Here is a 25,642-nt window from a genome sequence, read left to right on the forward strand (position 1 = left end):
TAATTGCCCCAGACTAACACACTAGCGTAGATACAGCCTTTCAAGAGCAACTTGTAGACAACTAGAGGAACCTGGCTAAATATCAAGCGACTCCTCCAAATCAGGTTTAAACTCCCAAAATCTCTTTTCAACAGTATATGCCTGTGATACCATGTCCATGGGTGGAACAGAGGAAGAACTGCTTAATTAAAAGCAACACGAATTATGTAATACATGGGATGATAAAGGTACTCACATTTAATGCCTATTCTGATAGCATCTCTCAATTAGTTCTCAAAACCTAAGACAGAACCATTTTTTCTATGTAGCTATATTGTTCTATAACAAATGTAAGCATACCTTTTCTTACATATTTTCCGCCAGTCCTTCTCCAATCACTGGAAATTTATACAAAGAATCGCACCTTACTTGGTTAGACTTGGGAACAGAAGATTCCAGAGTGGGGACGAAGCCTGGAAACCTTTGCCCAAGACAAAGCCTGCTTTTCATAGCAGCTTCAACACTTTTTTCCTTTGGAATCTTCAGATAATTTAAAAAGACTTCATGAAGTCTGCCAAATATAAGCTAAATAAATTTGTACATCAAACTGAAGTAAGCCTAGTTTCAATGCAGCAAGTTCTGAGTTATTATGAAGCCATGCACTACGGATATATTTCAGTACTGTTCAAGGGATACGGTTTCCACATCAGATAGGGATAAACATGCAATAAAATGCCAGTTCCGCACCAAGAGCTTTTCATGCCCTGGCCTTCGACCACTAGATGGCATCTGCGTGCTAGACCAATTCTACCATGAAGACAACAGCTAGGTTACATCTTTTTCATTAAATAACTGTGTTAAATTGTTGTAGAGCATTTGTACAATCAAGGCAGACCAAAGACAATAATGTCATCTTATTCTAGGTAGTGATGGCAAGGCAAAAGCCTCTGAGACTAATATGTCAGTAGTTTGTGGTTGGACCTTTAGGTAAGAACCCTGAGTAGGAAAGAATTAAGGCATTTGTTCTCCATCACTGCTTTAAACAGAACGGGGCCTTAAGTCTTAGAGATCATCCTCTTAACCCAGCCTCCTGGAAACTAGACACAATCATGGTGCAATTAAGAAGCTCATTAAAATATAATTCTCATAACATGTTCCCTCTCCCAGCATTTCAGAGAAATGAAACGGGTTCTGTCTTTGTGGAAGGTGCAAGAAACCACTCGGGAAGAGCAACTTGAAATATAAAATATTCTGGGGTAGATACTGGAAAATTACTAATTTATACATGCCCAGAAATTCAACAAGACAATGAAGGACTTACATGAGGCACTGTAGAAATGCTGCTAGGAAGCAGAGAGACGGAACAATGTGAAATACTTGATTACATGTATGTTGGGACTTCAAAGCAAAGCCATCGAGAAGAACATTACATTGGAACATATCTACTTGCCAAGGTTGTCCTCTGCGTTCTTCAATGTTGTGCACTCCTCTGCTTCATGTCATGAGCTGCACCAGTTTGTCTGCAAGATAATATCAGTTTTTGCCTGGCTAAGCCTTACAATAGTTAATTGGATCCACCTATAGCATCTCTCTTGTACCCTGAAGATTCAAACCTTTAAAGCAACATGAGCAGGTAGAACTCTGTACCATGGGGAAAATCAGTGACTCAGTTATTTTGCTCTCTGCAAATATAATGTGTCATTTTTGAATAACAGCTATCTGTAAGAGATCAGAAAAAAAAATGTAATCCAGCCTATTTGCTTAACTTCCTCCATTTAACAGCAACTCAGTTGAAAACACTAAAATTTAATGCCAGGCACATCTATCATATTTCAAAAGGATTTTCAAGGGGTGCTTGTTTCCAGAGGTCTGCCTGGGAGCTTTCCTCATTTTTAACATCCTTATGTCTCCACCTCAAGATACAAAATGGCTTTTACTGATCTTTATTAGTAGCTGGATCTAGTTAGCACCTGTTTTCTGATACAGTTGCTTCTAAGATCAAGTCTGCAGGAGGCTGAACAGGAAGCCTGGGCTGCAAGTTCTGTAAATAAAGCAGGAGAAACCAGGGAAGGGTCTGTGCTCAGCCACATGTAGCGCACACACTCTATTTAAAGCTCCCTCTGTTCTGCCTGCTTTGGGCAGCAACAAGCGTTTTCCTTGGAAAAGACTGCTATAGCCATGTATTGGCAATGGCTTGCAGCAAATGGTTATTTTTAATTATGTTTTTAAATTCTAATTTCTTGGGACATACAGATGCAGAGATTAACATGAGTTCAAACGGGACACTGGGAAACAGAATTAAATTTTGTCCTTAGGAACAATTAAGTTGAGATCATAAGTATTTATTTTAACAAGGCACAATAAGATCCAGAACAAGTAACCAGACAGCTTTGCTCATTTCCAACAACTCAAGGGATCTGCAAGGAAGATGCTCAGGCATTACCAGTTCCAGAAATCCGAAAAACCAGCAGACCCATAACAATATACAGTGCCCAAACTTGTGTCTTACCTTGGTGTAACTTATTTACTGCCCCAACACGGACTTACTGTCACATGGTTTCCCAGTGTTCAGTTCAACATGGCCTGAGGTTCCTTCAGCTTTGACCATTTGATACATGCAGTGAGAATGCTTGGTTATAAAGCCCATGAGTTATCTGCAGCCACCTGGTTAGATGCTGTCACCAAAACCTTGATTAGCCTTTGGAATAAAGCAAGCAAAATCAATGTATGATCCAGGGGAAAAAAAAGTTCAGAGCTGCATTGAGAGCAAGCTTGAAAATCCCTACTGCTGACTAGCAGAATCAAATAGATGACGGCAACAAAAAATATCTAGGGCTATGCATAAATATCCCAAGCCTGACAGTGAGTCATGGAGTTCCTTTTTATTGGTAAGAATGACTCTGTGCTTAGTGTGCAATTCTTGTGACAGTCAAGGATCTCCACAGACACATGAACTTGGCGCTGGTGAGGCTGCACCTCAAATCCTGTGTTCAGTTTTGGGCCCTTCACTACAAGAAGGACATTGAGGTGCTGGAGAGAGCACAGAGGAGGGTGATGAGGCTGGTGAGGGGTCTGGAGCACAAGTCTGATGAGGAGCGGCTGAGGGAATTGCAGCTGTTTATCCTGGGGAAAAGGAGGCTGAGGGGAGACCTTATCACTGTCTACAACTGCCTGAAAGGAGGTTGTAGCATGGAGGGTGTTGGTCTCTTCTCCCAAGTAACAAGCAACAGGAACTAGAAGAAATGGCCTCAAGCTGCACCAGGGAAGGTTTAGATTGGATATCAGGAAGAACTCCTTCATGGAAAGGGCTGTCAGGCATTGGAACAGGCTGCCCAGGGAAGTGCTGGAGTCACCATCCCTGGAGGTGTTTAAGAAACACGCAGATGTGACACCTAGGGACATGGTTTAGTAGTAGACTTGGCTGTGTTAAGTTTACCATTGGACTCAATCTGAAAGGTCTTTTCCAACCAAAACAATTACATGATTCTTAGAACTGGAATTTAAACACACACTAGAACATGAACTTGATCGCAACTCTGTTTTGTATTAAAAACAACACTGGTCTCTAAAGCATATTACTAGCCCACATGGACTCAGACATTTGACTGTGCTGTAGCCACTTCTGCTCCAGCATAAGGAATGTTCTCTCACCCTTGCTTTTTCACCAGGTCATTTGAAGCCAAATATCCACATTTACTCTCATGTACATTACAATGCAGATGGATGCAAATCATGAGTCAAGTTACAACTCAAAAAAGTTCAAAAGCAACACAATATTGACAGTATCACTTCACCTCTGCTCTTTGCTAAGCTGTAATGTTACCTGTCAGATTTGTATACAGTGTCATCTCCAAGAAACCTGACTGCAAGGGAAGTTCCAGAAACACCAGCCATGGATACAACATTGACAGTTTGCCCAGAAGAAATTCAACACCAGTTACAGGCTAGGTTTTTACAGTTATTATCTACATAAGCCTCCATAAAGCAGATACCCATTTCTGTTAACCTTTGAGCTTTACACCAAAAGCCACACATAGGATATTTATGTTTGTCATCTACATATTCTGAAAACTCCAGCTAGAGTTACTCCCAGGTGACTTTCAGTTCAACCATATCTGATAGCAGTAGTGTCTTTAATATTTCCACTATTACAGAGGGGAAAAAAAAAAATGTTTACCAAGCCCAAACTAACCACATACAGCTCCACTAATTTAATCTGACAGCTTCAGCAATATCCTCCTGGACTTACCAAAAGATAACCCTTAGACATGAACACTTATTTGAAAGATACCTTGCTGCTCATCAACTCCTATCATCTGAAATACAGCAGAGAGGATGCCTGTCTTCAACCAACCTTAAAACAGGGAGGTAGGCTACTAACAATAAAAGCAACTTCCTTCCACAGATGTGAAGAATTTCCATCGGAGTTTCCCAGGTAAGTAAGTACATAGGAATGCACCACACTGGGGTACTACAAGCTGTGTCAGATGTACCTATTAGCTCCTCTCTCAACAGAGAATACAAAACAAATGCAAACCATCTTCCTAACAGGATCATGAAGCTTGGTGACACCTACCAGCAGTACACTTGCAGTTAATTTCACAAACTTAGAAGCAAAAAGACCAACTCATACTTCGGTGGCCACAGTTACTTCAAGGTATCCAGACATGGAAAACTGAATACAACCCACCAGTATAACACTTGTTACAGTGTTTTCAGTGACTCTATTTCTACAGCATTTTTTGAAACACAGATCAGATCAGTACAAGCTAGTTTACCTAAACAGAAACAGTGTTCAAGGTATTAGAGCAGCACAATACCCACAGCAACATGAAACACTATTTTCTTCCTCCTTTAAAGTAGCAATAAATTATGAATACTCCATGCATAGAAAACACTACTACAAAGCATACAAAAAAAAATAAGTGATGTAAAACAATCTCACATCAAACAACACAAAAGAGACCAGAGAAGCACTGATTGCACCAATATTTTAAATTAGATTAAATCAATTATTTCTCTGGTGTTTGAGAATCACAAAGTGCCAGTCAACCCAAAAGGAACAAGACAAGGTTATGTGCCATGTTGCACTCTGTGAATTCAGGAATGAATATTACTGACAGATAAAAGTAGGTGAGGGGAGAACATGCAAAAATATCCCTCAAATAGTGTAATGTTTTATACACCTTTTAACAGGTCATTTGATAACCCTCCTTTTAGTTCCCAGCATGCTAACACTGTGCTATTTAGCAGCATTTTAGGCTTGTATGGACAAGATGTTTACATGGAAAAAACTTATTAGCTACTAGACCACTAGCAAATCTCCATGGAAGACTTAATTTTATCTGAGTATAGTTAAATTCGGGTTCTCTTTTCTACCTCTTCCAGAATGGACAGCAGTAAAAATACTAAAGACCTATATTAACAGTGTAAACATAAGCTGAAGTGGTCAAGTTCTGTTATGTATCTGATACTCCTGACTTGCTTCTAGTATGGAATATCAATGATAACTGTAAGGGTAAGGTTATTAAATCATGTGTTTTTCCCCAGTATAGGATGATGAGGGATGTTAGCAGTTGTCCCAACTACCCAAAATTCAGAGCAGCACTCAAATCCTTTGCAAGGGATAGCTGTTATACATAAATAACAATTCTTCAGAACACCACCAGATCTGGCCTTCTAGAGCCATAAAATAAACCAAGAATTTCCTGTTTCTTTAGGACACGTAAGAAGGCCTGAAGACTTTATTTTCCTTTTGACATAGCATCTGTAATACAAGCGAGCATGTTAGGTACTCACATAACATACAGCTTTACACCCAGACATTTCATGATACAGAAGACATTGTTGCAGAAACCACGGAAAAAAAATGGAAAAGTGTTAACCCAGATGTTTGGTAACATGACGCTTCTTTATGATAGAGGCTGGCACTTGGTAAAAACCCAGCATTTTCAAAACTTATAAAACTAAACCTCAAGTAAGCAATGACTTAGAGCAGGAAGTTACCGTGCCAAGGCTTATAGAATACATGTCATCAATTACCTTATCACAAACTGAAGCTATGCTTACACAGCTCTCACCACTGACTTTCAAGAACAGGTGTCTCTGAGCAATATCAGAAGAAATCTACTTCTGCATTTTGTCCTATGCATTGAAACTCTGGTGCTTGCTTCAAGGTGGGGTAAGTTAAACCATTGTTCAAAACCACAGAGCAATCCCATATAAATCAGTAACAGATACATATGCCCTTAAGTTATTGGATTTTTTTTAAAAAGAAAAAACAAACTCCACACTTCTTGAGTAACAGTAAGGTATGTTAAAATAACCAGTCAGACTTCATTCAAATGAATTAGACAACTTTTACTAAATGAAAAAACCTACATTTAAAATATGCATTTAAAACAAAATGGAATTAGAAGAGACTTAAATCCATTTTAAAGAACTTGCTCACTGTGTCAAAAATCAATATATCTCTTGCATTATATAATGTGCCAGTTCATAAAATGTAAGTTACCAGAATCCTCAATTTAACATTTTCCAAGACAATACTGAAGTCAAAGTTTTACACCTACTGATGCACATTAAGAATGGTATAAATCTGAAGCCTTCCCCCAAAGAATCTTACAAATTTGACAATATTCAATAAAAGCTTTTGTAGTTGTATCCAATAAGTATTGCATCCTAAAGCATCACAAATCTGTGCCTTTCATTTATCCTACTATAAATGTTGTATCTTGCCATTTGCCAATGTTAACTCTTTTAAGAAAGGAGAGAACTGAAGAGAAATACTGCATAACTCTTGATCATGTACAGAAATTATTGCTACTATAGTACACTACAAAGCAGAAATCTATACAATAGTATATGAAATTTGATCATGAAAATCCAAATGACAATCTGACATAAGCCTTACAATCATGTTGGACATTCACATAGCATTTTCAGCTCACCACTTGTCTGTTGATGAACATCCATTTAAACACACCCTCTTCTGAAAAAGAGTGTCAGGTTTCAAAGGCTTAGCAAATACGGATCTTCATGTTCTGTGGAACTATGCAAGATGAACTCCGATGCAGGTAGGGAGTTACCTGGAAGCTACGCATGCCAAAGGTGTTTCATGCTAATAAAACTAAAGCCAAGGTACCACATAATCAAGTTACCAACTAATAGGCAATACCATTTTTGTCCTAAGTTAAATGAAGTGCCATAGCACAGTGTAACGTCAATAATTTAAAATAGTGTAGTGCACAAATTCATTGTGTGGCAGTTTAAATAAAAAAGTCAAGACAGGTATTTCTGTCTCAATTTATGATGGCTGTCAAGCTGTCCAGTCTGGGCATTTTGAACTTAGTATGCCTTTTAATCACTACCTTACTATAAACTTTGCATTATAATGGGGCACACATTTGGGCGGCATTATTATGAACAACAGGGAGCTAGGGGAAGGATAAGAGATCAATGGCTGTTCTAAAAAGCCCCTTCCTTAATTCAATTTTAAAGAGAGCTGGGGGAAAAAAAAGACTAGATACCATATTTGCATCATTCTAGCTACAAAATAACCAAAGTAAAAGCAATCAAGCAACAATAGGACCACATTACACAAATGGAACATCATGCTCTCATCTGGTTTAACTATTACAGCGAGTTTTAACTGGGATGTTGGTCAACTTTAAAAACCGTGGTAAGTGTGAATACATAGTTGTGACAGTTTTTTCCTAATACTTTTTTTACTCTATGCTGGATATTAGAACTTGGAGCTATACTTGTTACAATACAGTGTCGCACATCTTTCTACTAGAAAAAATTAATAAAGATCCTTTACCCGTCTCTTTAAGTTAAACGTGTGACATCATAAAGGGTGTCAAATGGCTGGATGGTTTTACAGTGCACACTTATTATATACTGTAATATGGAGTTTTGTCCTTGACAAATCTGATGGTGTTTCTATATTATTCCTTTCTTCACCTCTTCTTCGGTGGATTAGCTGTGCGAGGTGGAGTGACTGGACGCCCAGAATTCAGTCCACCATACTGGTACTTGGCTTTCTTTTCAGATGGTTTCAATATCTTAGAGGAAATAAAGAAGTTCTTTTGAGTCAGTGGCAGCTAAGAACATTTCAAACACTGTTAAGCCAACATGAGATCTCATTCAGCAGGAAAAAAAGGGTTGAGGGTGCGAGGGAAATCCCATCACAATCCTACAAATTTCTTAATTCTACATACAACAGTAACACTAGTTCTAAGTCCTTCTAGATCTACCACTGCATTGGGGTGAGAAAGGGAAAGGAAAGGGACTAAGAACACATCCAGCAATGAGTAGAGCTTAAAATCTCAGAGTAACCACACCAAAAGCGTTCCAACAATGTGTTAGTCTGCAGAACCAGGTACTCTGATCGCTAGGTATGACTAAAAAGAATCATCCAATTAAACTCTGAAATAAGCATCTGAATAGAGGGAATAACTTAATATGCAGGAGTGTGGAAAACAGCAGATCCCACACAATTCTCTGGAGAGAAGTTGGTTTGCAGTTCTGATTGTCCAAATACCAGCCTGTTGTGCAGTCCTTTCTGTAGCTCGAGTATATTACCCTAGACTAACAAGTACGTCAGCAAGCAGACTCTCTCAGTACACATAGCCCAACACCTAATGTGATACTTAATGTACAAATATGCCATACCTGAAAGGAACACATCAGAGTTTCATCCACACTCATCATGCCCCCTGCATTGTCAAACTCCCCACAATAATTTGGAGCTGAGAATAGGGTGACCAACTGCCGTTTAGCAAAGAATTCATATCCATCTTCAACCACCTGTCACACACAGAATCACAGAATGTTAGGGATTGGAAGGGACCTCAACATCAGAGAAATTAATACAGCTCATATAAGAAAAGATAAACTTTTAAGAGAAAAGCCAGTCTTGAAGCAAACAGAACTTAAAGAGATGACAATAACTCAAAAAGGTATGTCTTGGCTTTCAGACAGGACAGGTTTAGTCACCTTATCTGGACACTGAATGCCAAATCAGGTAGCTTAACCTGTCTGACATTTCCAATGTTAAATATGCATCAGCTTGACTATTCAATATTTTAATATTTGAAGTCCGATTATGCACACTGCTAGTTGAAGGATTCCAAGCATTTTATGGCTTATACACAGAATTTGGATGTTTGACCTGCAAGTTCCAAGCACGCAAAGTTTGTATACCATCTTAATTACAACTGTAACTTTTAAGTTTCACTTACAGTGATGTCCATTGTACAAACCTCAAATGTAGGCCTTTTTAAAAATTTTGATGCTCTGAAAGCAAAGTGGTTCTACCGTATTTCCTCTAAGAGCATAATTCATCTTTAAAATAGCACAAGTAGTATGACGCATCAGCTAAGGATTTTCCCTCTTCCCCAAACAGAAGCCTCATGTTATAACATAGTTAAACTAGTGCACCAACTGCTCAGTTCAGTCCAATCACCATAATCTTTTAGAAAATGTCTTATTTCCTTTATAGAGAACTGATGTGACTACATGAATACAGGAAATCAGCAGAAATCTTCATGAGCAGTTAAAATCTTAATATCCATTCCATACACTGACTCTAATGTTTCAGCAGTAAAACTGCAAGGAAAATTAGTGAAGTGTTCTGATAGTATACCCAAGCCTAACAGGGACACAGAATAAAAAGCCTATTTTTGTTTCACAGCAGGAGAGAGCTTTTAAAATAGACTAAATAATGAAACTGAAATGTTATACAGGAAATTGAAACCTGGTGTCCATTTAACTAGGACACTTGCTTGAAGTAACTTAATAAAAACTGCAAAAAAGTGTACTTAAACATTGATGATGCTAAAAATAACCTTGCTTTCTGCACATTTCAGTACGTCAATCTATGCCAAAGTTCTCTAGATAGCTGAACCAAAAGGAAGGCAACAGTGAAAGCTTTTATATACAGACTGATTTGCAGAAACATTCCAAATGTATTTAATACTTTCATGAAGTGAAGCAGAGGTAGTTAAGCCACAACTACCAGAAAAATGACTACTACTGGAATGGAAGAACCCTGAAGCTTCAGTGTAAAATTCAAATCCAAGTCACTTTGTGACTTTAAGCCTGGACACTTTACCTCTGATGTTCATGAACAGCAGTCTTAATAAACAGACAGTACAAAAGAAAGATCCATGGGGAAATCTAGCGTTAGTATTTTACTTCACTGACATTAGACATTCAGTTCAATATGAGTCAACAGAAGGACAGAGTCTTATAGCCTCTTTATTAGGAAGTATTTTTTTGTCCTAAAAGTAACACAATGCAAAGTTAGTTTCAAATATATCCTACTGATAAGCAGCAAAGAAGAAGCAAGTCTAGGAGAGGTTTTAAGAAGCAACAGCAGCATAAGTCATACCTGGTGAGCTCGACAGATCAAATCCAGGTCATGACGATTCAGAAATTTGCTGACCACATCAGCACCAAAAGTGAAAGAGACTCCACGATCATTTTCACCCCAACCTTGCACATCTTTGTCTGGGTCAGACCACAGCAGGTCACACAGCAAGCCTTTGAAAGACAATACATGTGAAGATGTTAGTCTTAGAAGGCATCATTCTGTAATGTAAAATAGTTGTACTCTAATTATCAGAGCATCTCTCCTAAAGAAAAGAAGCCTTAGCAACAAATACAGCAATACTTAAACTGCAACTCAGACAAAATATATGGTCTGTGTATATCTGGAGATTTCACCCCCCTTAACCACTGGTAGTACCTTGAGATGAAACAAGTCAGACCCAAGTAGTTATTTGAAATAATATTTAATTGTAATATTCAGCACCTTTACAGTGAACATTTTAAGAGTTTAAAAATACTGCAGTGGATGCATTTTAAAAGGCAATCAATTTCACAGCTCACCAAGAAAGCTTAGTTTGAAAGCTGCAGTAAAATAAACTTGTACAGCATGCTTCTGAACATGGAACAGCTTTGATTCTTACCTTTCTTACCACATGAAGAATCTTATGTGACTAAATCAAAATTTAATATTGCAAAATTCTGATATATTGTTTCAGGTAGCACTTTCAGTTTGCTTGACTATTGTTGAGTTTTCAAAAAGCCTCGTGCCAACCAGTCTGGAATCCAAATTAGAACAATAAACCTCTCTGGTATTTTAGCACTGGTCAAGACCTTTTTTTCTGCTGCCAAACAAAGGTCAGCTAACTCTAGAGTTAAAACCAGGTATTAAAAAAATATTCTCTAGATCAACTGCAATGTCTTTATACATAGAAATTTCAAAGAACTTTTTTCACATAAGAACCAGGCCAATTCAATTACAACACAAAGAAAATAAAAATTTTATTTGCATTTAGAAGACAAAGAACAGCAAGGACAACTGCATTTTAGGTAAAATACCTATCTAGAAAAAAACTACTGAATATGGACAGCACATGACAAAAACTGACATCATTGAAATTTAGTTCTATATTGAATAACATGTCTAATTGCTTCTTAACATGAACTTCCAACACATGACAGAAGTTGCATGTCTCAGCTGCTTAGGAAGCACTTCCTCTCCTACTCTCTCACCCAAAATCAAATAATCTTTAGGGTTTTGAACAGTAAGAGGCAAATCTGTCCTATAATCTTTAGCAGTGGTGTAACAGAACCCTGAAACAAGTTTGCCTATACTAAACAATGCTGCCCAAGTAGGTCTGTATTTCAACATGCAATATCTACCATTGCAATAGCTTGGGCTGACCAGGAGTATACTATAACACAGCTGATACACAGCACTCAAGATTACACAAGTTAGTTTCCTAAAAAGCAAATGGTTGCCAGTGCTTACCAAAACACAACATTTATACCTTGGCCTCATAAAATGCAAATACTCTAACGGTTACCAAAGGCAACTGATTTAAGCTGGAATACAGTATCAGATTTGAGCTAACAGCTTCCAAACCCCATAGACATGTCACCAAAATAGAGGTATTTAAATTGCAGTCAATGTAGAAAAGGCTTTTTTTATCAAGCTAGAAGAAATCATAATGATCTAATCTTCTCCACACAAGCCACACTAACATCTACCAAGAATTTCTGTACCAACATTAATATCAGGGAAGTGGCATTCCTCCACAAAGGGACAGCTTTTAAAGACTTGTAACTTTCACAGATGTGAGACCACTTTAGCTTATTTTTAGTTTTTCCCACAAGATTTACTTCCATTCTGTAATATCAGTTGCCCTAAGTAGGTCCCAAAGGCCAAGACCTGCGTCACTGTACCATACGCACACACGCCCCTGATGTGACATTTCTTTTTACCTCTGCTGGCAAACATCCAGCTATTGCTTCTGAAAGCAAAATTAAGACTGCAAAGCACTCTGTGGATAAATAACCTTTTTAAAAAATCTCTATACTTATTTTTAGGAGGTGCTAAGAATACATATGATTTCAGTGAAGTGTCCATGGAAACCAGAATTACATTCTGCAAGGGCATTCCTGAAGAGGGGGTGGCTCAAGAAATAGTATTAGGGTGTTGAACAGAACTAGCTTTTCTGAGAGCTCTGATAAATGCAAAGATAAACTCGTTTGTACTGACATTTATTTGGTTATGCATTGAGTGAATTCCTAGCATAAATGGAAGAACAATGTAGTAATTTGTACTACAGAAACACTCATACAACAGCCTAGTAATGCTTCTCAGTGTTGTGTGTATACACCAGCTTGCACAGAAATCCTGTTGTTTAAGGTACAGCATATATATTAGTCCGAGTCACTCCTGCGCCTCAGCACTGAGGAACATTACCGGAAGCAGAATTCTATTCCAAAGTTTAACTGTAATTTGTGTTTCAAAAAAAGTTTTAGATGAAATATCTCCTCTGAAAGTTAATTTCAGACCACTGTTGAAATCAACACTGGAAAATATCCCATTGTACTGTTTGACAGTTTTTTCAATCCACTAGTAACAAAATTTGGAATAAATTGGACACTGAGGAAGATTATTAATTAAACCATTCAAAAGAATATTGTGCAGAAAGCACTGGCAATTTGCATCCAAGATCTATATTAAAAGAATATAGTAGTAGAAGAAAATTTCAGGACTAGCACATTGATACAAGCAATTGAAATCCCAATCGCAATGAAGTGGGAACTGTACTTTATAATTTAAAGAGGAAGGAGACATGGACTCAAGTAGAAAGAAGCTTGCATATTTTAATACTTAGCAGGCTTTAAACAGTTAGGCTCTTTGATAGGCTACAAGGTTTGGGTGTGCCTAAACAAGGCAAAAAAAAGAACTAGCTGTTTAGTTTCATTTGATCTTTCATTAAATTTCTAAGTTTGTTTTAATGCAAACATGGGTAATGTAAACCAACTTGGATAATGTACCCTACTCTCATGACAAGCAATAACAACATGGGCAACAGCCTCTAGCACATCAGGGAACTTAGCAATCATAAGGAACAAGACTCACGCCTTGCACAAACATACATCAAGGAATACTGTACTGTGAACAGAGGTTAAGTCACTGCATTGCCTGTACAGAAATTGATTAAACCTGTTTCATCATTAAGACCTATTTACCGCAAATTCCATATCACTCACCTGTGTCAGGAACATCTGTAGGTCTCATAATTCGCCGGATCTGCTCCATTGACTGGAGGTCTGGAGACAGACCTGTAAGTACAAGAAAACAAGTGACTTATCTATGTATTTTACCTGTAAAAAGAGTTCCAGAGAACACACAATTAGAGGTTCAAAGTCATACAGCATCCATTGTTTCCGCTGTAACATAAACAAAAGACAGTTTTCTATAAGACAATTGAGGTCCTGAACAGACGGACAGAGAACATCACAAGTGAAACTAGTAAGCGGTTTTAATTGTTTTCCTACCATCCTTGTAGCCACACAGCACAGAACTCTACAGTTAAGGATGTTCTATTGAACAGCTTACCAGAGATAACCAGTGAAGGATGGCATTATCTAACACAAACTGGATGCAGATTACCTTCTTTACAATCACCTTACTTTACAAAAGCTAAAGGAAAATGCCTACCCAGCTTTAAAAGACCACAAGCCAAAACAGCCTGCAGGTAGCACTGGAATCATATGCCACATCACTGTTATTTCAGTGTTTAACCACACATCAGCTGTGCTGAAATCACTGGGTGCTATAAACAAATACTAGACTGTGCAACTGCAATAGTCAAGGAGCACAGATGTAGTCATCTCCTATAGCTCAGCTGCTTAGTCATTTATAAAACCAGAGTACCTTGATTACTCAAAACCTCATCACAAAGACACAGCTCTTTTTGTAGTTTTGCCATATTAACATGTAATTACAGCCAAAGCATGGGATTCCAAAGTCACCCTTTGAACAGTTAAAGTACCCACTCTAGAGCTTCTCTACTTGAGGCATAAGGCACGAAAGAGAGCCTAATACATGCTCTAGCATCTAAATATATCCTTAAGTCAGGGTCCTAAAGTGACATAAATTATAATAAAGTTGCAAATTTGGACATAGATAAGGAAGACCTAATTTGTGATTAGACACAGTTCACATTAGCAAGCCATACCCTCAGTCCAGAACTTTGAACATGATAGAAGAAAACACATCATTGGAAAGGAGTTATCATGTAAAATAATTTCAGCCGACATCAGTTCGCACAGTTGCAATGCAGGTGTTACAGGAACAAAGACTCCAATGCATTTGATATAAAGACATGAGGAACTTTTCTTCAAGTGTTAAGATTTAAGATTGTTGAAGCAGTCTTATGATAAAAGTGTTCTCATCAGCTTGTTAAAGCGGTCTTCACAATATTACCCTGAGGTTGCAAAGGATGGCAGAAGTCTTATATTAAATAGCACATCAAAGGAGTTTTAGTCAATTTTACTTACACAACAATACATGGATACTAATAAAAATTCATACAAATTCAGCTTTTACAATTTGACCAGCCTACCTCTTCCCCTTCTCCAGAACTGATCTACAGATTACATTAGCACAAGGCTTGTGGATTCTGCTCTGATTCTACTCAGCACCACACCTCAAGATAGTAAAGGACAATCTCAGTGAAATAAGCACAACCAGTCCGTGACCTTCTATGAGGTTACAGCTCTACATTTCGGGCTGCACCCAGAACATAAAGTTCTTTAAAAGAAAACATGCTATTAGCAACCATGTCTCAACCCTGTAGCTGTTAATTTTTATGCTATTTTACACCACTGTAAAATGTCAAAACCCCAAAGAACTGCCTGCATATTTGCAGACCTCTTTGTAACCACCAAAGAGGTCATTTTTTCCCCAAATAACTTCCGAGCTTATATCTCAAATTCAGACGTACAGACAAAAGTGGTACAAGATCAGCACTATATAATGGAAATAAGAATGCAAACAAAGTCTTCTCAAGCTCACTGTCAGGCTGCTGCCACTAGTGATCGCTGCAACCGATTGCATACTGAAAGAAAACTGAAAAGTATAAAATTGCATTAAGCTGTCTTGTCACATAATGACAGCTAAGCACAGAAAAAGTATCTTTCAGCATATCATCTTCTTGAAGCATAAGAGCACCCATTCCCTACGGGAAACAAAAAAATGAATTGTCATTACTCCTGGCAGGCTCATCAGATCCAGGCTGTAGGTTTGAACCACTTCCTGATCAGGTGGAATTGATAAAGAGTGAGTTATTTTTTTTTTATAGTGTAATCCAGGAAGCCCATCAGGTCTCTTTGGACACTATGTAAGATTATCAAGTAGACTTCACCTTCAACATACATTTCATTGTCATTTATGTCACTAGAAAAGCAGAATTTCAGAGCTTGAAAATATTATGTATATCCAGTATTCTACTAAACTAACATGACTTCTATCTCAGAGCTTAAGTCCAATACGATAAGAACTATGTGTTCCATCAGCATGACACTACAACATGGACTTAATTTATAGAAACTTGAGAGTAATCACATAAGGTCTGTAAAAATTAGAAGGAGAGTGGTGTCATAGATAAGAGGACAATATTTTACAGAATAGAAAGCAGAGCAAAAGGGAGAAGTTCGGAATGGTTATGGAATAAGCTTTAACAAAGCAAGATAATGAGCAAAGTCAGAAGTTGAGAGAACAACCTTAAAAAAAGGCCAAAATACGACTTGTTATGTTCCATGTGGAAAGACTGGGAAAAGAGAAGGAGGTGATGAGAAGGATACAATGAAAAATCCTTTCAGCAGCATGAACATTCGGAGACATGAATGGCAAGAGAGGTTTGATTTATATTGTGAGACAGCACTCAGAACAGCAGATGTTCAGAAAAACCCAGGTAAGAAAGCTGACTCAAGATTTTAAGCTATTGTATATAGCCTACTGGGGTAAGTTAGGTGCCTTTTGTTTTACTATGTTATGCGGTTTTGCAAAGTTTTATTATATATCCCAGAGGACAATTTTTTTTAAATAAACTATGCAAAAATGCGCAATATAGTAAAAAAGGCACCTACCTTATATCTACATGCTAGCTTCAACCTCCAGCAGAGTTGAATGGTTTGTGTTGCTGCCTCAGTGTTTATTATAGTAGTAACATCATGAAAAGGCGTTGACAGTCCATGACTTCATGGGATCTGGAATGCAGTTTGGATAGAATTGGAGAAAAGCAGAAAAAGGGCAAAACTGATACATGTGCTGAATGTCCACTTCCATTTATTAGGAGCCCACAGCACATTTAGTAATCTTTTTCACTTTATTTCACAGCTGCAGATCAATTGTGACAGTAATTTCAGTTACAGATGAAGCCTGTACAAGTTTAAGGGACAATTAGCATTCAATAAAGTAAATATTGCTTTTCATAAGAGGATTCTGAAAGAGCACTGCACAAAATCAGTTTCCCTACTTGAGTAAACAAGAGATTAATCCCCCCAATACACTTATAATAAAGCTTTATTTTTTTTCTTGAAAAACAGCTTTCTAGGCTTCTTAAATGTAAGTCAAGTCTTAAGTACATATACACACAAAACTATCAGTTTTGTCTCAGAACATAGTATTATACAGTACCTGCTAAGCTTCCTTGATTACCTTCTCCCACCCACCTAAGCTTAATTGTTTGCCTAAAACACCACAATATTTTGTCACCATTCATTCTTTACTGTTTCCCAAATAAAATTCATAAAATATAATGCTACTAAAAAAGTAGTTCCTTTCCCATTTTCTTTGGAAACAAATGTATTGGACAGCCACTGATAACTCACTCACTCAGTGCAGAAGTACTTTTGTAGCTCACATTCTTAAAATCATGCGATCTAGCTCATAAGACAGGTACCAGCTCTTAAAAAAGAAAGACACCACACTGATTGAGAATGAGATGAAAAGATGACCTGTGAGACAACATGTACTTCCTCTAATACGTCAGTGCTACCTGGAGACTGGCACAGACTCAACTGTCTATCATTGCATTACTGCTGTATTTACAGAGACATGACAATACCTCAGAGCATACTACGTATAAGACTGATAGCTTATACAAGCAGGCACTGAAGGCAGAACCTTTCAACACAAGGTTCAGAAAGAGCCAGGATAATTTTTACCACACATTCCACACAAGCAGAGCTCTTGCAAAGATACCTGTAATTAATAAGTGCAGGATGGTAGCCATAAATATCACTTCACAAAGCCTGTAAGAGTCTTGCTCAGTGATTTCGGATGCTTGTTATTTCTAATTCCAAATGGAGCTGTTCAAACTAGAGGTTTCTACAGTGCTCTCACTTCCACTAGTCTCTATCTCACTGGCAATGCAGGTGTGACACCAACCAGACCATCTCTGGATCACTCAGTGCAAGGCATCAAGTTGCTCAGTAATGGAGGTAGATGCAAAGACAGCTGCAAAGAGGCAGGGATGGCTCTTACTACAAGTAATTTGAAATTGTTCTAAGTTGTTAGAGTTCTTGTGACTCTGCAAGATCCCAAAAACCTGTAAGCCATGGCTGATCTGCTCTAATGTTAACAACTATCTTACTTCAAGCAGCAGGCTTGACGATGTGACCTCAGAGGTCCATTCCACCAACATCTTATGAAACCTGTTCAAGAGACCAAGACTAAAAAGCTGGGGTTACTTGGGAAAGTTTTTCTTTCACTCCACTGCCAGGGATGACAGCTAATGCTGCATCAACAGACAGTAACAGCAACAAGTCATGTGGCTAATTAGACAAGAATTCTAGCATTCAATATCCTTCAGACATGGACATACTGACAGGAACAACTAGATACGTGCTTGCCCCTCAGGCACAGAGGACCACGTGTATCAGGTAAGGATGATATCTGTTTGCTGTCAGGTGCATAGAAAAGCACAAGGCATAACAGCAACCTTTGCAGACAATAAAAGGTTAAGCATATCCGCTAAATATCAGCTATCCACATCCACACTCCATTTTTCATAGCATTAACTCAAAGATCAATTTAGACACAACCTTTAAAAGTGGTCATCAGCTTACCTCCATGACAGCAGAAGATCTTCTCATCCACAATGGCTGCAATAGGCAGACAGTTAAAACAGTCTGTGAAGGTCTTCCACAGCTTGATGTTAAATCTCCGTTTGCCTATAAGAACAGTGAATGACATTAGAAAGAGAAGGCTGTTTTAAGGCCAAGCTGCAATACATATCACAACCTGACCAAAAACATTAGCGAACTGTCTTTACAGTTTATTTCCATTAGTGTACTTAGGTTTCAATATCCTGCAAAAGCATTTCAATGGCAGCAGAATAGCCAATAATGTCTCTAAATGACTTTAACCTTGGTTTGAAATGTACTTTTAGAAAGTTCCAAAGCAGGTTCACAGAGTATTGAAATCTTTGCAGTACAAGAGTCACTACTAGAAGCGTCTCCAAAACACAAGATCAGTCTGAAACAGTCTTTCAAAAAAAATAGGTTTTGCTTACATTCATCATAGAATCCATAGATCCGATTGATGCTAGCACACTCGTGATTTCCTCTTAAGAGAAAGAAGTTTTCTGGGTACTTGATTTTATATGCCAGCAGCAGGCAAATTGTTTCCAAAGACTGTTTGCCTCTGTCTACATAATCTCCAAGGAAAAGATAATTAGCTTCCGGTGGGAATCCTCCATATTCAAATAATCGAAGCAAGTCTGTATACTGACCATGAATATCACCTGGGTAAGAAAATGTTTACCAAGGATTAGTGCAATAAAGAATACAGAAATCAAGAACTTATGTCAGCTAATCACATTTAATTAATTGATCATAAAGAAAACCATTATTTCCTTTAAAAACAGGCCAGCAATAAGTATCAGAAAGGTGAGAACCACATTAATATTAGAAACCATTTGCAGAACAGCTGTGTCAGTTATGAAAACAATCTGAAAACCAAAAGCTACAGAAGTCTTCAAGTTTACACTTCCTAACCAAACTCTAATTTGCTCAAATTAAAACAAGGTCAGAAAGACAGTCTTTAATTGAACAGTTACATGGCGAGGAAGCCAATGTATTGAGGAAAAGCTGTCACGTTATTTACCACACAAACAGATTAGTAGAGAATCTAGATAGACTGCAGAGAAACTGAACATTGTGCTGGCAGAGAGCACTTCAGAAGTCAACTGCTTGTCCTCCTGTAACACTGCAGAACTGGGATTCCCATTCCCCTGCATTTAGGGTAACTCCTCCTCGTATACAGTTATTAATATAAAAACAGTAGAGAGACTAAAAGACTTACATCCCTTACAAGATATTCAACCCTGCAGGTATATCTTCGGAAAAATAATCGTCATGGTATTCATCGCACTGCCAGATCTAAAATTCAGTAAGCTTTCCATGAAACAGCTCTGTGTGGCAATTACACCACCACAGTGCATCATATCAGACTAGCCAAAGCTAACTATCTGTGAGCTGCCCGTAAGGTCAAAGACGACACCAAAGCTGCTCTGCAGTAACTTTTAGAATACAGATGTATTCCAGCTGATTGTAGAATTCATTACCGAAATGATGGAATGCAAAAAAAGCTATGCAAGAAGCCTTCAGTACCTGCTGTATGCTGTTTAAACTTAGTACCTCCTGGTCCTTTACACTAAGCATTCCATGAACGCATTTTCGCTTCTGCTGCTTTTTCAGTGCCAAAATCCCTACTTCATTAAGCACAGCTACCCTCCAGTAGAGTGCTAACTACTATGGTCTTAAAAAAAAAAAAGGCAAAAATTGCAACACGCGTCTCTCTGCAACTTTTTCTATGATCTTAGAGAAAAAAGGTTCCCAAACCTATATGCTCTCCAGTTCAATTCCTAAAGCATACAGTGGTGAGTATATAGCTATATTTCTCTTTACTATTACAATTAGAAATGCTATACTTCTTCCTTTGGCAACATTCTTCCATAACTATTCTGAACTCAGGGAAAGGAATCACTTCCCACCTTTCTTCTAATAGTCAGGAACATCCTCCACTATCCAATTCCAGACTCAATCTGAACTTCCACTGGCTAAAATCATTTTGACCTATATTGCAGAGATTCCTACTCGATATTTAGAAATCTCCAGGTCACAACCAGAAAAAACACATAGAAGACTCCTCAAGATGTCCTTGCTATGCTGAGTCTAGTACTCCAGAACTACACTACTAACACACTCTCCAAACTTCAACACCACTAGAATTAACTGCCAAGTAAACATACTAAAAAAATACTACAAATGTGTTCATTCCCTAAAATTGCTTTCAGTTACACACATGAGCCAGAGGGACCAAAGCACTTTGAGAGTAAAGGAACATTTTACAGAAACAATTTTGTAAATGAACCAAAGCATTTAATATTTCATTAAAGGCACTTGGCATTTTAAAAATACAGCTTCACATGGGCACAAGTTGAAGTCTAACAGATACAGCATCTTACAGTAAAAACTGCACCCATTTTAAAATGAATGTTTACATAAGAATATCTTTCATCTTACATTAAAACACAGCCATTAAAGATGTAAAAGTTTCTTTTGAACTGACTTGATTACAGGAAAAAACAATCCTATAATGGTTCCTCAGGCAATGCCAGAGCAGACTACAATAGCAGTTCAAAGCAGTACAGTTGCATATTTTGCTTTTGGTGAAAGTAATCACCTTTCTTTTGCTTTTATCTAAATGCATCTTTGACAATTGCTCTAATATTAAATTCAGATGCACCTGACACTTCCTGGTGCTATCATGGTGTTTGGAATCCAATTTAAAACTAACAAATGCCTTTTTAAACTGTGCATTTGCTAGCCTATTATTGCGCATCTAACAGTCCCTTCAACCACCTCGATTTAAGCAAATTAGAAAGTAACTCTGAAGGAGGCTAATTATTCTTTGCAGACATTGACTTGTGTGCAATCTAAATATTTGAGTTTTCATTTTTTATTTATCTAGGAATATGATGAGACTGTTGTATTATTTCCAGTGTATCATAAACACAACAAGGTAAAGCTGGATTTTAATTTCAACTTTATGTCATTATGCAAGCTGGTCTGCTTTTTCTTCCCCACCCTACAAAGCAATCGGTCACTTAAAAGTGACTTTGCCATGAGTGTGCTGGTTTTTTTTTTTAATTGGTACTATCCTATCTTGATGTGAGAAACATTGCTACACTAGGCCTGCCAGGAAGAAGCCGATCTATCTTTGAGCATGTTAGTTACAACAAAATCAAAGACTGCTTCAATTTTAATACTAATACAGTTTAAGAAGCCTAATTTCATAAATTTAGTGCTTTCTAAGACTGCATCTGCTTTTAATAACTTGAAAGACTATTACAAGCCAGTATTTACAATACTTTTGCAACAGATTTTAAAAAGCTTGCATACCTATTAACAACAGCATACTTTTGAAGAAGTCTAGAATCTTACAAAGCTTTAAAGAGGTAAAGACCACACACATTCTAGTTTTATCCATGTATTTGTCAGCAATAACAATGTTTGTTAAAATTTGCTACAAAGGTCAAGGAACTTATTACATGGTAACTAAGCCTATCTTAACAGTCTGCATCCAGTGTGGTGGGGTTTTTTTGGTGTTTTGTTGTTGTTGTTTTTTGTTTGTTTTGTTTGTTTTTTGTTGTTGTTTTTGTTTGTTTTCATTTTTGTTTGTTTTTGTGCATTTTTCTTTAATTAAAAGACTAACAATGCTTTCTTCAACGTTATTTTTGAAAGTCTTCCACTTCTCAACAGGTAAAAATCTTTGTTTTGGTTATGCTTTGAAGAAAGCAACTACAACATTAAACATTTGCTATTTTTAAAGAAGTCAACTGCTTTTTGAAATAGCAATTGAAAGAGCAGCAGCTCTGTGCAAGCAGTATCTAGGGAAGTAAAAGGCACAGGTTGCAAAATCTACACTAGATGAGGGCACAAGCAGTTCTCATTGCCAACAGTACTTGCTCCTAAGTAGTACTGGAAGCATCCACAACCTACTGTTAGCTGCCTTCTCTCAACTTAATCCAATCCAGGTTGAAAATTACATTTAAGATTGTGAAGACCTCACTCTAATCCATATCACCCAAGTCAAGGTCACTTGCCTGTCTTGGTATCCTTCCAATCCACCCAGCAGACAACTAGGTTAAAACACCTACATAAAACACATACATATGAAGTTCACATACCACAAATTTTCAGAGGTGCCTCTAGTTCCAGGAGAATAGGCTGGCTAAGAAATATTTCCCGTGATTTTATGCACAAGCCTCGAACTTCTGCTTCGGTCATCTGAACGATCTTCCCAGGACGACATCCTCGTACTGAAATGAGATCGGTTAACAACTGAAGGTAATTATCACACAGATACACAACAATAGGTAAGTGCAGATGAGCTATATTTGACAAAAAGCTGGCAGCACACATCTACCAAACGTGTTGGAATTATACATTCCAATGAATTCTAAAATTAATCTCTGCTACTGTGTTAATCTATGCTTGAAGGTCTGTGTGCATTCCTGTTAAATCAGGGTCTCAGAAGAGAACAATTTAAGCCTTGCTTTTGTCCACATTTGGACAAATAGCAACTTCAAGAAATGTTTAATTTAACAATCCCATCATGCTTGTGCATTCACAATAGGCAAAAAAATCCTGAGAATGAAAATCCTGAAAACACTTTCACATTAGCACAAAATAAACTTCTTTAGGACTATTAAGTTAAATGGGGTTAGCTACATACAAAAAAGAATCTACAGGCATGTTTACACTTTCAGCAGCTGAAACTGCCATATTAGGAACTTCACACTAAAATCCATGAAAGTCTGATGAAACCTTCATTCACATAAAACGGCTCTTGAGTTATCAGAACCATTATGTCCAAAGACATTCTAATTAGAATTAAATTGAATTCCTAAACCAATAAGTCAGGTACTCATACCTATATTTAGCACTAAGTTTTCGAAAGCATTCATGTGTCATTGCATTCAAACCAACATCCTCTGGCAAGTTTATCTGCAGCTGTTTCTTTCCACAAATATATTATTCCTCTGTCAAAGGCTTTAATGTGTCTTTAATGAGGCAGCAAAACAGAATAAATGTGTTTGCATTTTGGCTGATCCAGTTCAGTCTCGCATCTCAACATAAACCGAACTTCAAACTAGTAAGTCAGAATGTATCAGTGTCAACAACAGGCGAACATCCTGTTCTGCCACCTGCTGTAAATGGGAAGCAACATTCAGAGTTAGACTGCAGTGGTACCTACAAGACAAGGTGGTACAAAACTTCAGCAGTTTAAATCCAAATACTTTCAAACTCTCACACAAGATATTACTTCATAAAAATTTTAGCTGCAACTTCAGGAAATATAATAAGGTTTGAAAAGAGAAGAGCAAAAATTAGTTCTTCGCCATAAAATACACGAGTTCCCTGTTTCCCCTCTCCAAAAAAACATTAAGCTTGGAACTTTTTTTCCATAAACTATAACGCCCCTTTTCTTTTTATTTCTGCTTAGCTCCTAGAAAAAAATACTTTGCAGAGGAGATCAATATCACCATCTACATTGTGCAATTGGGAAAAATGGATGTGAGGGGAAGTAAGTTTGTGCATTTGTCCTAGGTCACCTAGTGTTACAGTCCAAAGTGTTAAGCCCAAAAATATCTACTTTGGTTATCACTGCATACTTCTGTCCCACTGTAGCTGCACATCTGAACCATTCCAACACTGTGCTATGAATTTTTATTTTTTATTATAAATAAATGCCAGACACTTGTTGAAATGAGGTTAGGAAGCAGCCACAGGAACATGTGAAAAGGCAGAAACTAAGAACTGTTTTCTCAAGCAGGGAAAAGAATATGTGAAACTAGATGCTGGGACAGCCAGTTTGAGTGCCAAAATAGCAGGAAAGCTAGCCTATCTGCAGTGAGGACACACTGGAAATACTTCACTCATTAGAAGCCCACAGAACAAGGCTGTCACGTACAGGACTTCTTTCAGTAAAACTCTGAACCAGTACCAGGTGATAATTTACCATATGGTAAGTCACATTCCTTTTGCTAATTAAGATTGCAACTATATTTGAGAAAGCAAATAGCTTTTTAGTAACACTTTCTTCTTATTCTTCATGCATGAAAACGTTGCCTTACCTATTAAAAGAAAACAAAGGCAGACAGAAAAAATCAAGGTGACTAGAAAACAAATGCCTACAGGCTTCCGTTTCATCACATCTCAAACATCTACAAAGTGATGCACTTGTAGATGCATCTTCAGCCCCATGGAGACTATTAGCCAAAAAAAAAAAAAAAAGTCAGGCTTGATAGCTTTACACAGGACTTGACAATCCAATTTTGCGAGGTACCAAAATGCTTCAGTAATCTCCTTTTCAAATGCTAACATTCTGGTATCCTATAATGTTCCCTTTCATAGAGCAGAAACTCACTTTGATAGGCACAATAAACTGTCATTATAGATAAAGCACACACCTGAAAGCACAGAGTCTCAACATCACAGCCGTTATTATTTTCCTCTACAAACCGTGCATTCTTTTAACCTGTTTTGATAAGCAATTAAATTTTCCTCTGTATTTAACTACTTTCATAACGTTTTACAACACCAGAATTAAGCCAAGAAGTGACTTAACTGCACACTTTTTCACATACACTCCAGTTTGATACTCAGACTCGGGAAAGCCCACCACACAAATTGAGACAGCAGTTCAAAGGGACACTCATAATACTTAAAATAACTTTGATCCAATCAATATTTCTTAGAACACCAGCCTTTAGCTCCCCCTGAAACTCACATGGAGGTTTAAACTTGGAACAATTGCTTTATGGGATTGAGGCTTTAAGTGCTGCTGGATTTTTGCACCGAAAGACGCAAAGAACGTGCAGTTCCTGACTTCAAAATTAACTAACTGCCATAGTCAGTGCATCCAGTGTCTTCATATTAGTTCTTTATTTTTTGCAACAGAGCCTTAAATGTTGCAAGCCTGTAAGAGACAAACCAACAAACAGGGCAGTGACTTATTACCACACTTGGGATTCTCCAGATAAGAGAAGTTTCTACAACTATAGCAAGTATGTCACTCTCAGAGGAGGCAGCAACACACACCTAATGATTGCAGTTACTTCCAGCCCTTGGGAAGGATACAAATCTGGGCCACGGTACCTTTGCAAAGGCACCTTCCCCCCCCGCCCCATCCCAACAGTCAGCAGGCTCCACACAGCAAACTTGTAAGCTCTCTTACATTTGAAGAAGTAGGAAGCCTGGGGTTTCATGAGCAAGA

The 25,642-nt window shown here is 37.7% G+C and overlaps 1 protein-coding gene across 1 annotated transcript in view; it reads right to left on the reverse strand.

The window, feature by feature from the left end:
• Window positions 1–5,700: 5,700 nt before the first annotated feature.
• PPP1CB (protein phosphatase 1 catalytic subunit beta) overlaps window positions 5,701–25,642 on the reverse strand; it is a 29,294-nt gene continuing 9,352 nt past the window's right edge. The window contains exons 2-8 of the mRNA XM_082047814.1: window positions 22,551–22,682; window positions 18,870–19,100; window positions 18,424–18,528; window positions 13,558–13,629; window positions 10,376–10,527; window positions 8,656–8,790; window positions 5,701–8,045 (exon numbers count right to left, since the gene is read on the reverse strand). Of these exons, the coding sequence (XP_081903940.1) occupies window positions 7,941–8,045; window positions 8,656–8,790; window positions 10,376–10,527; window positions 13,558–13,629; window positions 18,424–18,528; window positions 18,870–19,100; window positions 22,551–22,682 (932 nt within the window). The 3' untranslated portion in view covers window positions 5,701–7,940. The remainder of the gene's footprint in view (window positions 8,046–8,655; window positions 8,791–10,375; window positions 10,528–13,557; window positions 13,630–18,423; window positions 18,529–18,869; window positions 19,101–22,550; window positions 22,683–25,642) is intronic.

Source organism: Streptopelia decaocto (assembly GCF_964273445.1).
Source record: "Streptopelia decaocto genome assembly, chromosome: 3".
NCBI lineage: Eukaryota > Metazoa > Chordata > Aves > Columbiformes > Columbidae > Streptopelia > Streptopelia decaocto.